At 40.2% G+C, this 20,588-nt stretch overlaps 1 protein-coding gene across 2 annotated transcripts in view; it reads right to left on the reverse strand.

Annotated features, from left to right (window-relative positions):
* KCNH1 (potassium voltage-gated channel subfamily H member 1) overlaps positions 1-20,588 on the reverse strand; it is a 448,557-nt gene that overhangs the window by 396,825 nt on the left and 31,144 nt on the right. For both annotated transcript variants that reach the window (XM_017525585.2, XM_017525584.2), the window contains exons 4-5: positions 9,878-10,006; positions 3,530-3,648 (exon numbers count right to left, since the gene is read on the reverse strand). In XM_017525585.2, the coding sequence (XP_017381074.1) occupies positions 3,530-3,648; positions 9,878-10,006 (248 nt within the window). The remainder of the gene's footprint in view (positions 1-3,529; positions 3,649-9,877; positions 10,007-20,588) is intronic.

Consider the following 20,588-nt stretch of genomic DNA (forward strand, 5'->3'; position numbering starts at 1 on the left):
AGGTGGAAAAAGGAAGACAAAATAAGAAGAAAAAGGATAATGAAAAGAAAATAGCAAAAAATACCAGAGATATTAATCCAACTATATCAATAATCACTTTAAACTTCAGTGGCCTAAATATACAAATTAAAAGATACAGACTGTCAGACTGGATGAAAAAACAAGACCCAACTATACATCATCTACAAAAGTCACTTTAAATATGAAGACATATATCGATTAAAAAGTAAAGAGATGGAGAAAGATATATCATACTAATAGGAATCAAAAGAAAGCAGGAGCAGGAGTAGCTGTATTAATTTCAGACAGAGCAGACTTCAAAGCAAGAAAAGTTATCAGAGATAAAGAGGGGCATTATAATGATAAAAGAGTCACTTCTCAAAAAAGACATAATCTTTAACATGTACACATCTAACAATAGAGCATCAAAAAATGTGAGGCAAAAACTGATACAACTGCAAGGAAAAATAGGTGAATTCATTATTATGGTTAAAGACTTCAATACCTCTCTATCAGATATGGACAGATCTAGCAGGCAGAAAATCAGGAAGGACATAGTTGAACTCAATAACACCATCAATCAACTGGATACATGTATAGACTACTTCGTCTATAACAACAATAGCAGAATACACATTCTCTAGAGGTCACATGGAACATTCACCAGGACAGACCACATTCTGGGCCACTAAACATGCCTTAACAAAAGAACAGAAATCATACAACATCTGCTCTCGGGCCACAATGGAATTAAACTAGAAATCAGTTAGAGAAAACAGCTAGAAAATCCAAAACTACTTGGAGACTATACAACACACTTCTAAATAATAATAGGCCAAAGAATCTCTCTCAAAAGAAAATAAAATGTATTTTAACTAAATGAAAAAGAGAATGCAAATTAAAATTTGTGGCATGCAGCAAAAGCAGTGTTTAGAGGGAAATTTCTAACATTAAATATATATACTAGAAAAGAAAAAAATCAAAAATCAATAAGCCTCTGCTTTAGGAAACTAAAAAAGAAAAGCAAATTAATCCAAAGTAAGCAGAAGAAAAGAACAAAAACTGGAGCAGAAAGCAATGAAATTGAAAGCAAAAAAATCAACAGAAAAAAATCAACAAAACCAAAAGCTCGTTCTTTGAAAAGATCAGTAAAAATCGATAAGCCTCTAGCCAGGCTGACTATAACTTACTAGCCCCTGAGATGAGACCCAAATGTTTGCCTTATATTGGCAATGAGCAACTACTTATGCCAGACAGGTAGATTAAAACTCATTAACATTGTTTCCTTTCTTTCATTCAATTCACCAATTAAAAAAAAAATTAATACTGAGTACTTACTATGTGCCAGACACTGTTCTAAGTGATTGAGATTTATCACTGAATAAACACAATAAGTAAACTGTATAGTACATTAGAAGGTATCAAGCAGAAGAAAGCATAGATCAGATTAAAAAGAGGACTAGAAATTGTAATTTTTTCTTAATTTGGTATGAATATATATATGTATATATTAAAAATACCATTATTTTCATCCCTTATCATCTTATCACACAACATAAATGTATTAATAATAGTTAATTTTATCTCACAGTATTTGAATTACAGGAGAGGAAGAAGGAAAATGAATATCACCAAGGACTTTGCATCCTTTTGGGATGCAAAGGCTAGCATATTTTCCATAGTACATAGAATCATTGTATCATGTTAGATGGAAGTATAATTTTCTTATTGACTTATCTGGAGATTAAGTATGGATTATGAAAATGTGTATAGGTATCAAGTTGACAAGGGTGAACTGTAATAGTTCTACCTATCAACTTGGCTAGTACCCAGATATTTAAGCCAACACGAAGTGTTGCTGTAAAAGTATTTTGTAGATGTGATGAACGTCTATAATCAGTCAACTTTCAGGAAAAGATATAATACCCTGTAATATGAATGGGCCTCATCCAGTGAGCTGAAAGACCTTAGAAGCAGAACTGAGTTTTCCTAAGGACAAGGGAATTTGCTTGTGAACTTCGGCATCAGCTCCTCCCAAGGGTCTCCAGTATGCCAACCTGCCCTGTGAATTTTGGACACAAGTAACCAACCACCACAATCACATACGCCAATTCCTTGCAATAAATCTCTTAAGTATCCTACTGGCTCTGTTTCTCTGGTAGAACGCTGACTGATACAGTTAGCTACATAGAGAAAATGACATTTGGGAAAAGACTAGCCATTAAGCATGGTGTATACAAGGAACAGCAAAAAGGCCAGTGTGCCGAATAAGAGTGAGCAAGGGGGAAAGCGGTGGGAGAGGAGGTTTTTCTATTAACCATAAGAAGCATCAGAGAAAGCACAGGCTGTGAGTTGAAAGGTCTCCTTTAGTATTCTTTCTATCATAAGCCAAGCCCACATCATGACAAAAAATGATGCTACCATCATCCAAATATCTCTCTTTCTCTAAAATGGTACAAATGAATGCTTCCCATCTCCACTGTTGACAAAAGCTTCTGGTTACTACAAGGAGACCTTCTGTAGTTAACTCATTTGACACTGCACATACTCAGAACATTCTTTGTGAGCTGCATCATGCTGGTTGTGTCTCCACTAGGAGTGTGGAACCCTGGAGCAGGTTAGAAAGGGTCCCACCATCCAAACATGGATCAAAGACTGACGAGCCATCTACAGGCAATGGGACAGTTTACTTACCATCTTTGGTAAGAAGGAGGTTTGGAGTCTAGAAGGTATAATGCTTCTAACTGGTCCCACTCAGGTATAGTTGAAAAAATAAAGACCAGGTACCATCAAAGCAGATACTGATAAGTTGGGTGCATTAAGCCTAATAAGATACCTTGTCAAGGCTTCCCAACCTCTCACTTGTCCCAGCAAAAAGAAGAATGTCAAACTTTCCTTACTACAAAGATTATCAAAATAATAATAATTTTACACATATTTATTAACATGTTAAAATGTTCATGATTATAAAGTGAAGAAAAGGCAACATAATAACATTTAATATAACACTATTCTTAGATGTATCTCAATTTCATAACAATTAACATGTAAAAAAATGAATTTCTTAGTGTTTAGGAAATAGGATATCTACAAAGAAACGAGTTAAATGCACACACCAAAAAAGTGTAAAATGCCTTGTGGTTGTTGGGATTGCAGAAAATTTTTACTTTCTTTTCACTTCCTGTATCTTCTTTGCCTGTAACAGTATGTATTGCTCTAACAACACAATTGTTTAAAAACTCCTGCATGTACATGAAGCACTTCTAGCTCCTCAAAAAAGTGATTTGACACTTTTAATCTCAAGCAAGCTGGAACAGAGCTCTTCCAGCCTGCTTTTGCACACGAGAAAGCATAAAGCTCAAAGGAGTTAGGTCACTTACCCAATGTCATGCACGGTAGTGTGTAAGCCCAGCCAAGACAGGCATCTGTGGGTCCTGAAGGTCCTCTCCATGATAGCACACTAGTTTTCTGCCATTTCCTCAGCCCATGTGCCCCCTTGGGCTAAGATGAGCTAACCCCTTGCCCTTACCTCTGCCAGGCGGGAGTGCTTGTGGACATTCTCGCCTTTTTGCACGCTCGGAGCCAGCTGCTGCAGGACACCCCTGCTGCTTGTCAGTGCTCTTGTCAGCCGAGCAAACTTTCCCCAGCCTGAAGCAAGTGGAAGAGTGAAAAGACAGGGTCAACCACATCCCAAAGGTACACAGACATTCACATTACAAGTTATGCTGCCAGAAACAGACACCCGCGATGCCCTCCTGAGCTCCCACAAGTCACTCTGCATCCCTGCAAGCAAAACCCACTGTTCAGAAAAGCACCTTGTATGTGGCAATTTGCTTTTCCCCTGCACTTTCACTTCATCCTAATCATACTTTGTGAAGTTGGTAGGGCAGGTTTTAGTACCACTTTACAAATAGGGAGACTAAGACACAGAGTGCCTGGACAATCAGAAAGAGTCTAGAACACTGATATCCCCACTCTGACCCAAGCCTTCTTCACAAGATAATACCAGGTAATTGAGATGTTTCTCTGACTTGGTAACTTGGCTCAGGCTGTTCCCAGTCTCCCCACTATCTGATCTTGCAGAAACAGCTGGTTTTGGACTTTAAATGGACAAGCTAGTCAAATGGCCATTCTATGCATTACCTTCTCCAAGATCAGGAGAATAAGAAATGATTTCAACCCCTGGGTAGGTAAGGGAAAGCAGTGGCAGATTTTAGTCTGCTGTGACATGGGAGACAGACAGTTGGTGACAGGTGTTTACTGAGAATCGAAAATGTCTGAATGATCTTGACACCTTTTAAATGCCCCCAAAAACAACTGTCCATTCCAACACCCAACAATCCATCTGCATCAAGGTTATGACCATGGCAGTTGCCCCATGAGAACTTTGAAGTCCTGTCAGGATTCTCAAGACCAGGCTTGGGTTTTAGGAGCTCCAAAAACCCAGACATGGGATATATAGCAAATAAACAGAGCATGCAACTATTTTTACATGACAGCTAAAAGCAGGACTAGATGAATTTATTACTTTATATCTTTTAGAGTTTAGAAGCATTCAGCACCTTCCAGTAGAAATCTCATCTGCCAAATTTTACCCTGGAGCAACTTTTCAAGGTAGACTTAGAATCCAGAGGACAATGGCGTTAAGCGGAAGCATGTCCATGTTTTATTTTTCTATACAACTTTTGAGAATCATAAACTGGATAAATTTTGTCAATATCATAAGAATAGCAAGTCGCTCTTTTTTTTATCTCATTCCAGAAGTGCCAGGCTTTAATAAAAAACCAGTAGTGCTTTCATCCCCCCTGATGCCATGAAGCAGAAATGTAGAACTGCTGGGGTTGGCTCGAAAAGACACACATAGTGGTTTGACTGTGGGGGTCCCACTAATGTTCACAGGAGGGGACAGCATGGACTCTGCAGGGGTTTTGACATCCCCCCCAATGTCAATGAACATACCATCGTCCTTTAAGAAAGCCTTTTCCAGATACTGGCCTACCCCTAGCAGGCTTATCTGCTCCCTGTGGTGAACCCCCACTTAATTTAGGTGGGCATATATTAGATCATTGATGGTGCTTTACTGTTTTATTTGCTTACCCATCTATACCTTCTCCCAAGTAGATTCAGAGGCTCTATCACAGGCATTTCCTAGTGTCTATTCCAGCACCCAGCATGAGGCCAGGCACCCAACAGGTGTATACAATAGGTGTATTGGACACATAAAGAACAAATATGTTTTTCCTCTCATCACCCTACTTCTGTCTGGGTTTCCAACAGATATAAAGCAATATCCCAAAGGATAAGCAGCCCATTTCACAAATGCTCTTCAGTTTCAAGGGATATTTCTGTTCCTCTCTTTTCCCAGGCATTCTTGTATCTACTCCCCCAATTATATCCCAATTGGAAGTTCAATACTGAATTGAGCTCAAATGAAGAAACCCCTGGCCCAGGATTCTTGCAGCTCTGTCACAAATGTCACCACCAATTTGGGCATAGCAGGACTGTGGATGCCATGAGAAAACTGAAAGCATAACATGATCAGGAAAATGAGAGGGGAAGTGGGCAGAAGGAGAAGAGGAAGGTAATAGAGAGAAGGGGGAACACAGTACACGATCTAGCAATCAGCTGAAAGGTGTTTACTGGGTCTTTTCTCCACTGTCAGAAAGGCCGGCTTTTCTCCCGTCTTGACTCCACAATGGCTGGTGGGTGTCAACTTGGCTGAGCCACCAATGAGCCTGAATCTTTCTTTTTAAGATCAGAAGAGATGGTGCTGGGATGAGTTAGAATTCCAACTCCTCTGAGAATCAGTCCAGGGATACCAAAAAAGACAGAGGCCAGCCTTGTCCTGAGATACAGACTCAGAAATTCAGAAGTGGCTGGGCGCGGTGGCTCACGCCTATAATCCCAGCACTTTGGGAGGCTGAGGTGGGTAGATCACAAAGTCAGGACTGCAAGACTAGCCTGACCAACGTGGTGAAACCCCATCTCTAAAAGCACAAAAATTTCCAGGCATGGTGGTGCACTACTGTAATCCCAGCTACTCAGGAGGCTGAGGCTGGAGAATCGCTCGAACCCAGGAGGCGGAGGTTGCAGTGAGCCGAGATCACACCACTGTACTCCAGCCAGAGCGACAGAGGGAAATTTCGTCTCCAAAAAAGAAAAAAGAAAGAAATTCAGAGGAGCTAATAGCATAATCCAAACATCCAGCAGAGAATAGTGGACATAGGGTACAGCATGGAGAGTCAGCGTGGACCACTGCCTAAGCATCCTCAAGTCTCCTACCACAATCTTTTCCTTACCAATGTACAAATAACCAAAAATCTAAAATGGCCTCTTCAAGTAGCAGTCACTAAATCATCGCTTTCCCATCAACCCAAGGGCAGAGACATAAAATGTTAACACTGAAGGGGGGGTGGGGCCTGTGACTTATGTCTATTACTATTTCTCCCATGTCCAACATGGAGACACATGGAGAAGGGTCAACAATTACAACAATTTGCCAGAGCCTTCATCCTTCAATATTCTAAATCTGTGGCTCTTAGAAATCTGTTCTAAATTTTTCATTCCTTTTGTTGTCTGTATTTGGCTCAAGTTTAACTCTGAATTTAGAAGTAAACATGTGAATCTTTGAAAATGAATTTGCTCCTTTAATATGAGATTTGTTGGTGGGATAATAGAGAAAACAAGAAGATTGACTCATCCTTTGGTGAGCAATGTAAAGAGAGAAAATTCTGAGCTTTACACTCTAATTCTCTACTCATTTGTCCAGCCCTCCTGGCTCAGAAGAGAGAATGCAACAGAAACATACCCCACAGCCTACTCCCAATTATCTATAACAAAAGAAAAAGCAAGAGATAAGAAACACATGAAATCACTGGAGCATCACAGATTCTCATTTGAGGCCGGAATTCCTACCTACTCTCTCATTCAGACATACACACACACACACACACACACACACACACACACACATACACATACACACATACACACACCCCAGAGCTGTTAGCAAACAGCAAACCTAGCTTAACTTTCATTCCCTGCTCCATGCCATTCGTGGGCACTATTTATCAGAGAGTAACAGAATTACTGTCAAAAGACAGAGAGCAAAGTGAAGATGAGGAAGTCAGAGGCCTACCTAGCTCATAAAAAGGATGGAGAGAACTGGTACAACAAATGACAGAGGTGGCTCTGGAAGCACTTCCAGGACCCAACCCCTGCGCCTGAGGCTCTGGGTAGAAGAGAAGTTACTTTGTGTCAGATCCTGAAATGGGCTTCTGTCAATTATCCCACGTGTTGGACCCTTTGTGGGTGGTTAGTGGGAAAATTTGGGGCACAAACTGGCTTCTTGCATCATTAGCAGGATGCACCCACCTCACCGCCAAGTCCCAAAATTAGGTACTACATGATCTGAGAAAACAAAGTAATTTTAAAGACAATTGGAGCACAACTGATTTAAAAGGCTAATATGGTGGTGGGAAAACATCCCATGGGGCTATGCCAAAGAGCAATTATCCAAAAATTTTCCGGGGATTTAGATTATTCACATTTCCTTTCCATCTCCAAAGAGAACTCTAAACAAGCCCTAAGTCAGCAAGACTCTTAAGACTCTTAATAGTGACTGAGGTGCTGTACTGAAAACCCAGCTGGACTGCTGGAAACAAGCTGCTGAGAGCACATCCAAGAAGAAACGTCAAGCCAGGAGAATAATCCAGCCACATGGCAGCACATTTTCTAGGATCCAGATTTGATCCCTATAGCCAAAACTATAGTTTATAGGCTTAAAATAACAAGGCCTAGAGAAACTATCATGTGCTTCCATCACAAACACACTGATATAAAGTTTGACTTGTCCTAAGCAGACCACCAAACCACAGTGGGCCAGGGGCACGATGATCTGGCAAGTGGGAAGATCTGAACGTATCTGCCATGGCGTTTGAAATGTATAGGCTTATAAAGCCAAGTCTTCGAGGAAACATTAAGCATGGTCCACTAGCAGGATCCCTACATCGAGGGCTAACATATGTGTGTGTGTCACATTTTTGTGAATCAAGCCACAAGTTACTCCTATTTATTTCACTGACAAAAAGAATTAATATCTGGTCTCCTTGGCTAAGAAGAAACAGAGTAAATGTGTGTGTTTGTCCTCATGAGTGTCTGTAAGTATGTATGTCTATGTACCAAAACTCTTCTCAGCAAGAAAATGCATCATTGAGCCAGGTTAAATGAAGTGGACTATTTTATTCCTGGAAAATAAACCTACGTAAGTCTCACTACGTCATCTGATTTATCCCCTTTCAGGTTTTGTGAGCATCAAATGCAGACACCTACGTAGCAGGTAAGGAGCATTCTGTTAGGTATGCTTTTCCTTCTGAATAATACCAGCACATCACCTACGAATGTTCCAGGGGTAATAAAAACAAAACATTTTGATTCAATCAAATCACATATATTAAGTTTTTAAGGGAAAACTTGCAAAAACAAGTGTCAAAATATTCAATTGCCTTCAAAATATTACTTATGAGTTTATTAAGTTAAAAAAGCAACCGACCTTTCTATATAGTAACATGATGATATTTAATCATGAGTGAACCCACTACCACAAAATATCTACTGCACTGAGAAATCTCCAAATTAGAAACTAGAAATTGGGAAAAGAGAGACTTTGGGTGACTGACACACTGGTTGAGAGACTTTGCATCTGCTGCAGTCTTAAAACCAAAAGGCAGACTGAAATTGATTTATTGAACTATCACACAGTTTTAAAAAATAGGATGCACTGGTATAAACAGTACTGTGCTCTGAGCTCCATAAATGTGAGTGTCTAAATGTGCCAGGATTTTAAATACCCTCACAGGACACAGCCCTTGAGAGAGCATCCATAGAATGCTTTTTATTTCCTCCTGCAATGCTCATTTAACAACAAAAATTTTGTCACATCAAAAATAATGTATCTCAGTTTGACTCTCCCCTGGACCCCACTCTCATCTCTTTGCTACATCTCAGAAAACCACAAGGAGCAGAGTTCTCCAGCAGAGCTGAAAAATCAACCACAGAGCCAGGTAGCACTGCAACATGAAAAAGCTCCCAGCCTCTTGGTTATCTTGAATGTAAGCTATGAACAAGAGATGCGAAAGAGGTGCTATGTCACCCCCTAATCCCAAACCTCTGGGACTAACATGCCACCTTCTATATATCCTGATGAGCTGGACCTCTCCAGGGATATAGTTGTTCCAGAAATCTTGAGCCATCTCCTTTTCTGGGTCCCCCATGTTATGCTCACAATGCATGCATATGATATGGCTGAAGTGAGCGCTAAAGTCTGTGATCACACTGCTGATTAAATGACCCATATAGAAATGTTACTCAGGACCCTGGCTTCATTAATGTCATGTTCCAAATGAATTAACCAGCCACTGACTTAATCACAGATGCAGAGATGCACTAAAGCCTGCTTTAACAATCTTGAAGCACTAGATTTCAGTCAAATCTAAGAATGTTTATATATAAAGCAGATGAATGTAGCCATGGACTGTCTCATTTGTATGACTGACATTTGTTACGTGAAAACTTAAAAGGATTCCGATGATACTAGACTTGCCAAACTATCTTCTCCTGCCTAACTAATAATGGAAAGGGCTAATTATTAAAGGTGTGAAATTGATTCAAATGCTTTCCTAAACAAAGTGGTTTTTCTCCCCTTCTCCTCCCCCCATACATTCCAGAAAGATACGGTACTTTGCTCTATACAAATTAAAGTTTGAATCTTGAGGTTTGTGAAGAGATTGCCCTCACAACCTCAAATTCTCTGAAATAAGAGCCACACTAAAGACAAAAAAAAGGCATAAATGTATTTGTACAAGTCAGAATTACAAACCTTTACATGAGTCATCCTCAATTGGCTGTTTGAAAGCTGTTATGTCACTGAAAGTGCAAAGAAATAAAACCACTTTATCCTGTTCATTTCGAATTGGAGCAATTTTCACAAAGAACCACACAGGTGTCCCTGAAAGGAATATCAAAAGGTTGGTCAATAATTTGCATTCTCATTTGAGGGGCTGTGGAAGCAAAGACTTGAGAGTGAATAGGTACAAATATTAATTCATTTTGTAAATGGTCTTATTCCCTCAGGTGCTGGGTTATCACACCCAAATTTCTCTTCTTGCTAGAATAAAACTTTCACAGTGACTATTCAGCAAGAGGTTTCTCCTGTTTAAATAATTTTCTAAATGCAGATCTCTTAACTCTTGTAAAACAATTAGGAAATAGGTTGAAAACCCCAGCTGATTTTATAGAAGAAACTTAGGTACAAAGACCTAAAGACTTACCTTAGACCACATAGTGGACAGTAAAGAGTAGGGGCCCAGAGAGGCCCTGCCAACCACGGTCAGCAGATCATGCCAACTCAAATTTCAAACTTCATCCATTGCTAAAGGATCCCAGAGTCAAAATCCAGTTTAGGAATTCACCAATTTGACTCACATGATCAATCACACATGGGCCAGAAACTGTATTTCTTTCTTTTTTTTTTTTTTTTTGAGATAAGAGTCTCACTCTGTCAGCCAGGCTGGAGTACAATGGTGCAATTCCGGCTCACTGCAACCACCACCTCCCGGGTTCAAGCAATTCTCCCACCTCAGCCCCTCAAGCAGCTGGGATTACAGGCACCCATCACCATGCCCAGCTAATTTTTGTATTTTTAGTACAGGTGGGGTTTTAGGCTGGTCACCAACTCCCAACCTCCAGTGATCCACTCGCCTCAGCCTCCAAAAGTGCTGAGATTACAGGCGTGAGCCACTACACCCAGCCCAGAAATTATATTTCTACATCTCTCTCCTTAAAATAAAATTCCAAAAGATCCAATACAATGATAAATGACAAGGCATTGAAGAAGGAAAGGAACACCACAATGATTCCCCCATACAGAGCTCTCCAGAAAAGCAGGATTCCAAGCAGGTTTGGGCTTGGATCACATTAGTGCCATAGGAAGCTCAATAAATGTGTTTCAGTATGAATCCTTGTTTGTGAGCTAGAGTGGAAGATAAATGAGCTCTTCCTAAGCACTGTCTTCATCCACAGAAGGAGGTAGGCAGGGCTATTCAGACTGGCTCAGAGAGGGCACCCACTCGGGTATCAGCAGGCAGACATCTGTACAGTCACTTGCTGGCTTCCCAAAAATAATTAGGAAAAACAAAAAACATTTTCTAGTCATAGAGGACATCACAGCAAGAAGCACCAATTTATTCTATGATACAAAATTAAATGAGACACAAAGCAATCCTATGTTCTTTTCTTCCTAGTTCTTATATTCCAGTTCCTACAACGGCATCTAGAAGAACTGAATAACTATTTGTTGAATTTTGCATAACTGGAATAATACTTAGCACGCTATTTTATAACCATTTTCAAATCAAAATAAAGTAACTATTTCCCCATGTTAAGTATTAGTTTCCTATGTGCGAGGCACTGTGCTCAGCATTTTACATATATTACTTTGTGAGCTAGAAAGCAGACAACTCACTGAATCTTAGAGATGAAAATAGCCCCTCAAGCCGTCACCTGGGTTTCCGTGTCCACAATCACATCAAACTCCGCACTATACACCAGAGACAGACAGAGACAGAGAAACATCTCTAACATTAGACTTAGCCAATCTAGCTTGACAATAGCTAGTTTACAGATTTGGCTACACTGCCTGTTCACATGTCAGTAGTAATAACCCTAAAACGTACAAACAGGCAGCAAGTATGTCTAATGGAAATGTGTTCTCCTTAAATCTCGATTATCTATGTATTCATCTATAGTTAATTTTAATCTTCTTTCCATTCTCTTTGCATAATTTTCAGCTGCCAGGTTCTAGGTGTTCTGCAAAGACCAACAGATTATAATGTCACCTTAAGAAGTGTTTTAAAAGAAAATCCTACCATTGAAAAATCACAAATAGCATTTCAAAGTCAAGAAAATGAGCTTATAATTGTCCACTGTTTTTGGAAGTATGTATTGCTATTCCTTCCAGTCTTTTCCTCAGAATCTGCAGGATTTTAAACCATTTTCAATTAAGAAATGAAAAACTCAAAGGAAAGTGTCACAGCAATTAAGCCCACATCCTCATGGCTCTCAATTGTACCCTATCTGTTAAGGCAAAAAACACACAAATCAAAAAAATATCTTCTTTTTGCTCTTAAAAAAAAACTTTAAGCATTTTTTCAGATGATAAACCAGAAAATACCTCTAATTACTCCCCACTTAACAGGCAAATTTGTTTAAACTATGTCTCTCTGTTGCCCAGGCTGGAGTACATCATGAGTGGGTTCCTGTCACCTGATTTATTACTAATGCAAATTAGTATTAATACTAATTATACTTAATTATAATTTATTAATAAATACAAATTAGTAATAAATTTATTTGTATTATATGCATTATAGTAATAAAATGTATTATAGTATAAAATTATTTGTATTATTAATAAATACAAATTAGTAATAAATCAGGTGACAAGAACCCACTCATGATATGGAACCTACTCCTAGAGTCACGAACCTACTCCTAGAATCTCCAGAACCATCCCCTCCCAGCTCGGCCCCACATCCCATCACTGCACTCTGCCTGTTGGGCCTGATGCCTGGGAACTTGCTCCAGTTGGCACTGTACCATCTATTCTTTTTTTTTTTTTGAGACAGAGTCTCACTCCTTCACCAGGTGCCAAGCTGGAGTGCAGTGGCATGACCTCGGCTCACTGCAACCTCCACCTCCCAGGTTCAAGCAATTCTCCTGCCTCAGCCTCCCGAGTAGCTAGGACTACAGGCACATGCCACCACGCCCAGCTAATTTTTTTGTATTTTTAGTAGAGACAGGGTTTCACCATGTTGGCCAGGATGGTCTTGATCTCTTGACCTCGTGATCTGCCCGCCTCAGCCTCCCAAAGTGCATCTATTCTTTATGTTCCATTTATGACTACAAGGGTAGATGACACTAAGCCACAACTCCAAGATCGTGAAAACTATTTTATTAGTCATATTGGGAGGCCTTTTTCATTTGTCCACAGTTCAAGTTCATCATGAATGAACTCTCCCCACTTAACAAGTCCATTTGTTTAAAGTGTGTCTCTCTCTGTCGCCCAGGTTGTAGTACAGTGGCATGATTCAGCTCACTGCAACCTCCACCTCCAGGATTCAAGTGATTCTCCTGCCTCAGCCTGCTGAGTAGCTGGGACTACAGGTGCATGCCACCAAACCTGGCTAATTTTCGTATTTTTAGTAGAGATGGGGTTTCACTATGTTGGCCAGGCTGGTCTCAAATTCCTGACCTCAGGTGATTCACCTGCCTCAGTCTCCCAGAGTTCTGGGATTACAGGTGTGAGCCACTGCACCCAACCATGTTCTCTGATTAAACACATACTACTCTGACCATTCCTTTTCAGTATATAAATATATATCTTGTACCTAAAATTCATACAATCAGGACACACTGCCTTGGAGTTCATCTTGAGCTAAATATATGGGCATTTTGAGGGAAAGGACTTCCTTTTTCCTGATCTGGTGTTTCTCTGTGGAAGAACACCTTTCAGTGTAACACTGGGTCTTTTACCTGGGTTGGTTGGTCATCTGGGAGACAAGAACTGGATATGCGTAGCTTGGCACCTTCGCTGGTTTGCTCCCTGGCCTATAAATGTTAGGGGGAAAGGCAAAAGGCAGGAAGGATGGCGGGTAGGAGGAGAAGCCTGCAGTTCTCCAGTACTACCTGTGACTTCCAGGTAACTCTGTCTGATTCTACGGTTCACTTTTAGAAACTCACTTTCCCACAAGTATAAACTACATTCCCCAGGATCAGCTTTATTAGTCATAAAAGTGATATTTTATCCTTTATTGCAGCAGTTCCCAACCTTTTTGGCACCATGGACTGGTTGCATGGAAGACAATTTTTCCATGAACCATTTCATGATGAAACTGTTCCACCTCAGATCATCAGGCATTAGGTTCTCATATGGAACAGGCAACCTAGATCCCTTGCATGCACAGTTCACAGTAAGGTTCACGTTTCTATGAGAAGCTAATTCCACCACTGATCTGACAGGAGGTGGAGCTTGGCTGGTGATGCTCGCTCAGCTGCCACTCACCTCCTTCTATGTGGCCCAGTTCCTAACAGGCCATGGATTGGTAGCAGTCTGTGGCCTGGGAGCTGGGGAACCCTGCTATATTGGCATGATTCCTTTATCTCTCTCAGTTGGTTCCGATCATGGACAGGGAAGTTAAGTGTTATATACTGGCCCCCTCAAAGCTTAACAGCTAAGGACTGTTTCTTTAAATAGATCCTAATACACCCAAAGGGCAAGAGACCTATCTACTTTCTCTATCTTACCACCGGGAACCCCTACTTCCTGGTATTCAAAGTAGTATTATGCACAGGATCATGTGAAGCCATTGCGTCGCTCCACTCCAAGGGGTACCGTCATGGAGTTGCACGACAACCTTGGTGGGTAGATGCTCTAGGAATGCTAAATTTAAAAAAATAAATAAATCCTACATCCAGTGTTTTCAGTCACTCAGACCAGTCTCCATCCCAAACTATCACTACCCAAACAGTCCAGGAAAGAGAGCAGAATGGGCTTAAATTTTCATTTCTAGAATTCTTTCAGAAGAGAACATAAGTCCCTCCTAGGTGGTACAGGCCAGTGTTTCAGCCTTTTCCACTTAAAAGCAAAGGAATTTTATTTAAGGAAATATAATTTAAAGATTCAATATAAGAAAGAAACAGTTGCTTCAAGTGAACATGAACCATCTGGAACCTGGAGCCCCATCCAACCCACTTTCCCTTCTGCCCTCCAAGGATGTTCGGGAATCCTTTGGCTCCATTCAGACATTGACTTTCATGCAGACAGAATTTGGGGCAAGTAGGCTACAGGGGTCTTTCCTAGAACCCAAATTCTGCAGGAGGATCCATTCCATCAAGATGTTAGAGAGGCAATGAACACAAATATTGATACACATACACACAAAATCAGGAAGAAGTTAAATTTCTGCCTTTTCACCCAAGTGCCTACTATGGAAAAACTGAGAAAAGTAAGCATATGATATCCTATTGCAAAAAGGACAAAGGGTCAATGTTAAATCCTTTATTAAAGAAAGATCTATTTACAAACTCAGGAACAACATAGCACCTGACAAGCCTACTGATGGCAGAGGCTGCTGCTGCTGGGAGGGAGGCTCTTTCCAGGATGAGGATGCCCAGTGGGAAGGCAGTTCCAGGTCAGCCTTTTCCTGGTCACTCTGATTCTCATCCCTTGCATAGCTCCCTTAGATAATGTAGTAATGAACCTGACAACCTAACATGGCTTTGAGGTTCCTCAGCTTTGGCAGCCAGATAACAGAACGGCAAGGCTCAGATGCATGAGAAAATTTTTGGCCTCCATCAATCTTCTTTCCACCCTGGGCTTCCTCCCAAGCCCAAGATTACTCTCTGTAATCAGGCATCTGGGTATCCAGACCATATTCAACAGCAATGGAACAGGCCACGCCACTGTGATTGGCTTTTGGGAAGGGCTGCACTCTGATAGGGCCAGAAACTAGACTTGGGATGGTAGCCTGCCACAGGAAATAGAACAATTGCTCTGGGGTCGACTTTATTGAGGCGAATGACAAGTACAGAGAGGATGAGACAGCACCAGAGGGACATAATGACCACTGGCCATTAGAACATCTAACACTGGCTCCCAAGCCCTGAGTCTGAGCCCTTTATCTTCAGTTATTGGGAGCCTTGGCCACATCCGTTTAATTTCTCTCACCATCAGCCTCTTCATTTGTAAAATGGGGATAGCAGAGTTACTTAAAATAAAAATACCCACATGTCTGATCCATAGGTGTTTAAAACTATCACTTTCTTTTTTATTTTTCTTTATTTTTTATTTTATTTATTTATTTATTTTTAGATGGAGTCTCGCTCCATTGCCCAGGCCAGAGTGCAGTGGTGCAATCTCAGCTCACTGCAACCTCCACCTCCCGGGCTGAAGCAATTCTCCTGCCTCAGCCTCCTGAGTAGCTGGAGTTACAGGTGTCCACCACTGAACTGGCTAATTTTTGTATTTTTAGTAAAGACAGGGTTTTGCCATGTTGGCCAAGCTGGTCTTGAACTCCTGACCTCAGTTGATCCACCTGCCTCGGCCTCCCAAAGTGCCGTGATTATAGGTATGAGCCACCACATTTGGCCCCAAAACTATCGCTTTCCTTTCTTCTTTCCTTTTAAATTCCTCACCTGTAAGATGGAGATGCCCAATCTCATTCCTCAGGGCTGTTTGAATGACTTTAAAACAGGAAGTATCTCAAAGTGTTTAACAAAACTCTGAAGCTGCCTCCACCTGTTTTGAGGGAAGAGGGCCAGTCTCAAACATAACAAGGGCAAAAGTAGAAAAATCAAAACTTAAGCTTCAACATAATTAAAATTGCATTGATGAGCCCAAAACAAGACCTAAATAAATGGAGAGAGTTACATTGTTTGTAGATAAGAAGATTCCATTTTATAAGATGTCAAATCTCTCCCTCTAATATATAAATCTAATGCAATTTCAATCAGTCTCAGCTGTTCTTGTATTTGTTTTTCTCAGACTCTGATGAATTAAAATTCAATTCAAACAGAAAAATTAAGGTGTAAGCATGCCCAATAAATCCTTGAAATTATTAGAAAGAAAAATAATAACAGGGACTGCCTACTACAGTAATTAAAAGTAACTGGCACAGGCCTCAAAAGAAAAAATATATATGTATCATTCATTGAGTACTTACAATGGGGTCAGGCCCCTGAAACGTTGTGGTTTACTTCTCACAATGATTCTATAAAGTAGAATAGCTACTATGATATTATTCTCATTTCAAATCTGGGGAACCCAAGTGGGCAAGTATCCTAATCAAACCCACATAGCTAATAAATTACTAAAGGATTCCTAGAGAAGGGGAAGACAGAAACAAACCCACATATGTGTGAGTGAGACCTTAGCATATAAAGAAAAGGGCATTTCAAATCAGAAAGGAAGAACTGGATTATTTAAAAAACAGTAATGGGACAACTGAATAAGCAATATGGAAAATGTTAGATTGTTGCTTCACATAATATACAAAAATAAATTCAAAATGATTTAATATTCTAAATATTTTAACACAACTATAAAGTTACCAAAAGGAAAAATTGAAGCATATTTTCATTAATTAGGTAAGGAGAAGAACTTCCTAAGCATTATATAAAACTCAGAACTAGAAAGGAAAACACTGACATAAAACTTTTTCACTTCTAGATGGAAAAAGAAAAAGTTAAAAGAAAAAATGTTCAAATAGAGAAAAATGTTTTTCAATATGTCTATGATTTAGGATCAATATTCATTACATATAAGCAGCTCCTATCACTGAATAAATAAAAGACAACCCATTCAACAAATAGACAAAATGTGACTGCTTTGCTTATTAGATTTGTCTCCACAACTGGACTGTAACCTCCTCAAAGGCAGAGTCAGTTTCTTACATCTCTATCTCTGTGACCTACTGGTCTGGCACAGTGCTGAGCCTACGGTAGGTAATCAGTATCAAGTTGGCCAGCAGCTTCTCCTTGCCGGCTCAGCAGAAATGCTGTCAGATGCCTTTCCCCCGGCTTCTCTGACGAGAGCTGATCCAGAGTTCCCAGATTCCAGGTCACCAGCCACACAGAGTCACACTCTGAGGAGTGTTGTCCAGAGGGTGTACTGACTGCTTTTATTTAGGGCTAATACTTCTTGATTTTCTTGTTTGAAAAATTGAAAAACTAATTGACTAGCACAAGAGCGAACACATGAACATTTACTGAATGAGTTCGTTAATGACAACTGTCATTGATGTAAGAACATCAGGCCAGACATGGTGGCTCAGGCCTGTAATCTCAACACTTCAGGAGGTCGAGGTGGGTGGATGGCTTGAGCTCAGCAGGTGAAGACCAGCCTGGCCAACATGGTAAAACCCCAACTCTACAAAAATACAAAAAAAAATAATAGTAATAGCTGGGCATGATAGTATGTGCCTGTAGTCCCAGCTACTTGGGTGGCTGAGGTGGGAGGATGGCTGGAGCCTGGGAAGCAGAGGTTGCAGTGAGCCAAGATCATGCCACTGCACTCCAGCCTGGGCAACACAACCAGAGCCTGGCTCCAAAAAAAAAAGAAAGAAAGAAAGAAAAGGAAATCATACAGCATACTATGCATGAGGCAAATAACAATACGAAATATATAGCACTACAGAAATGCCAGGTTTTTCAAGTGACCAATATAGAAATCTTTCAAATAATCCATCCTTAGACAAATGTAATGGCATTCCAAACACTCATTCCAAATCACATCATGAAGTCTTCTGCTAATGACTCTCAACTCCCCAAAAGATAGGACAAATATTAATGCTTATCAATAGAAGATCCTTACAGTCAGGCACGGTGGTTCATGCCTGTAATCCCAGCACTTTGGGAGGCCAAGACGGGTGGATCACAAGGTCAGAAGTTTAAGACCAGCCTGGCCAATATGGTAAAACCCCAACTCTACTAAAAAAAAAAACAACATAAAAAATTAGCTGGGTGTGGTAGTGCACACCTGTAATCCCAGCTACTCAGGAGGGTGAGGCAGAAGAATCACTTGAACCTGGGAGGCAGAGGTTGCAGTGAACCGAGATTGTGCCATTGCACTCCAGCCTAGACAATAGAGTGAGACTCTGTCTCAAAAACAAAAAAAAAGAAGATTCTTTCTACGAAGTTGTCCTTGCAAACCCTAAAGAATGGGACTGGGAAAAAAAGAACAAAAACAATTTATTAAAAGCTTGTAAAAATGAGTAGGAAAATCCCTAGAATTAAATAGGATATATGGGCAAAGAATCTGAACAACTAACATTTAAAAGGATAATTTTAAATGGATAGTAAATAGAAAAAAAAAAAATACTTCAATCTCACCAGCATTAAAACACTCACTAAACAAACAAAAAAAAAATGTTGGCAATTTCACAATTTAAAAGTTATACTATTCAATGCTGGTGAGGTATAATGAGTCAGACACTCACATTCTGCATAAGTACTTGGAAATGGGTTCAATTCTTCTGGAAAGCTATTTGGCAATAACTCTCAGAAACCTTAGTTTACATTCCTTGACACAGCAATTCTCAACTTCTAGGAAATATTTCATACTGTCAACAAAATATCTTCATGTAACAATTTTTACCTCAGCATTGTTTTTAATAAAGAAAATTGAGTCTCATAAATATTCAATAATAGAGGAAGCATTAATAAAATTCTTTCTAAATTGTATTCATGAGGAATTTTAATAATGGGGATATTTTGTGATAAAGACTAAATAAATGTATGATTTTTAAATTGTATACATGTCGAAATCTCTAGTACGTAAAACGTGCACAGACAAAAACAAAAAGGAAACACACCAAAAAGTTAATAGTATAACAGTACTTCACTCTGTCTTTTGTGTGTTTTTTCTTTATATATTTTTTATACATTCATCATCGTAAACATGCATTAATTTAAAATCAGAGAAAAAATACACTTTAAGATAGTGACAGTTAACTTTTTTAAATCTCAACAAGAAGAACTTTTCCCTCATGGAACTCTGTATTGCTTTAAAATGCTGAAATGTTTTACTCTATTGAACAGAGTAGAAGTTTGAAAGTAGAAGCAAACTCTATTCCACAGACACGAAAAGAAACATGAAACCCTCCTTCCTCCCTCCGACCCATTTCTGCTCCCAGTGGACTCCTCTCCCCTGCTCACTCCCTGGCTCTGACGCCCTCACTTTGAATCACCCCATGTTGTTTCTCTCCTGTACTTTGAATCATGCCATGTTGTTTCTCTCATTTCTTGGTAAATATCAGGTTCCTTTCAAAGTCACTCAGCAAACATTCACCTACTCACTCCTTAATGCCAGCTCTGAGCCATGCACTAGCGAGTTTTACTTCAGGTTAGAGGATGAGTTCCTGTCTGGAAACACAGGGCTTCCTACTTCCTGGGCTCTGCCTGGATCTCCCAAACTAAGGGAGGAGCCCATCCCTGGACACCACTGACAAAGGCCCTACGCTCCATCTCCTCCATAGCCCCCTGGACATCTATCAGTTCGAATGCCTCTTCCCCCGACCAGGCCACTACCATTTTGTTGTCAGAGCAATTCCTAGCAGCTGCTCTACCTCCTCTCTCACTAAGCTCCATTCCATCTCCACGCTTTAGCTGAAGCCATATTTATTTTTCATTTCTTTTTTAGAAGGGTTTTACTACATGTCCCAGGTCAGATTCAAACTCCTGGGCTCAAACAATCCTCCCCACTCAGCCTCCAAGTAGCTGGAATTACAGGTGTGAGCCACCACCCCTCGGCTTAGAGACATCTTTCTAAAATGAAATCCAATGACATACCTACCCTGCTTAAAATCCCTCAACACCCCTCACCCCCACCGCCTTCTCCACCACTGCTGCTTTTGAGACAGATTCTAAACTATTTAACTTGGCTGTGTGACTGGCCCTTTCTAGCCTCTCCAACCTCATATTACATCTCATGTATTTATATTTCTACACACACACATACACACACACACGCATAT

The sequence above is a fragment of the Cebus imitator genome, unplaced genomic scaffold (assembly GCF_001604975.1).
Source record: "Cebus imitator isolate Cc_AM_T3 unplaced genomic scaffold, Cebus_imitator-1.0 Scaffold38, whole genome shotgun sequence".
NCBI lineage: Eukaryota > Metazoa > Chordata > Mammalia > Primates > Cebidae > Cebus > Cebus imitator.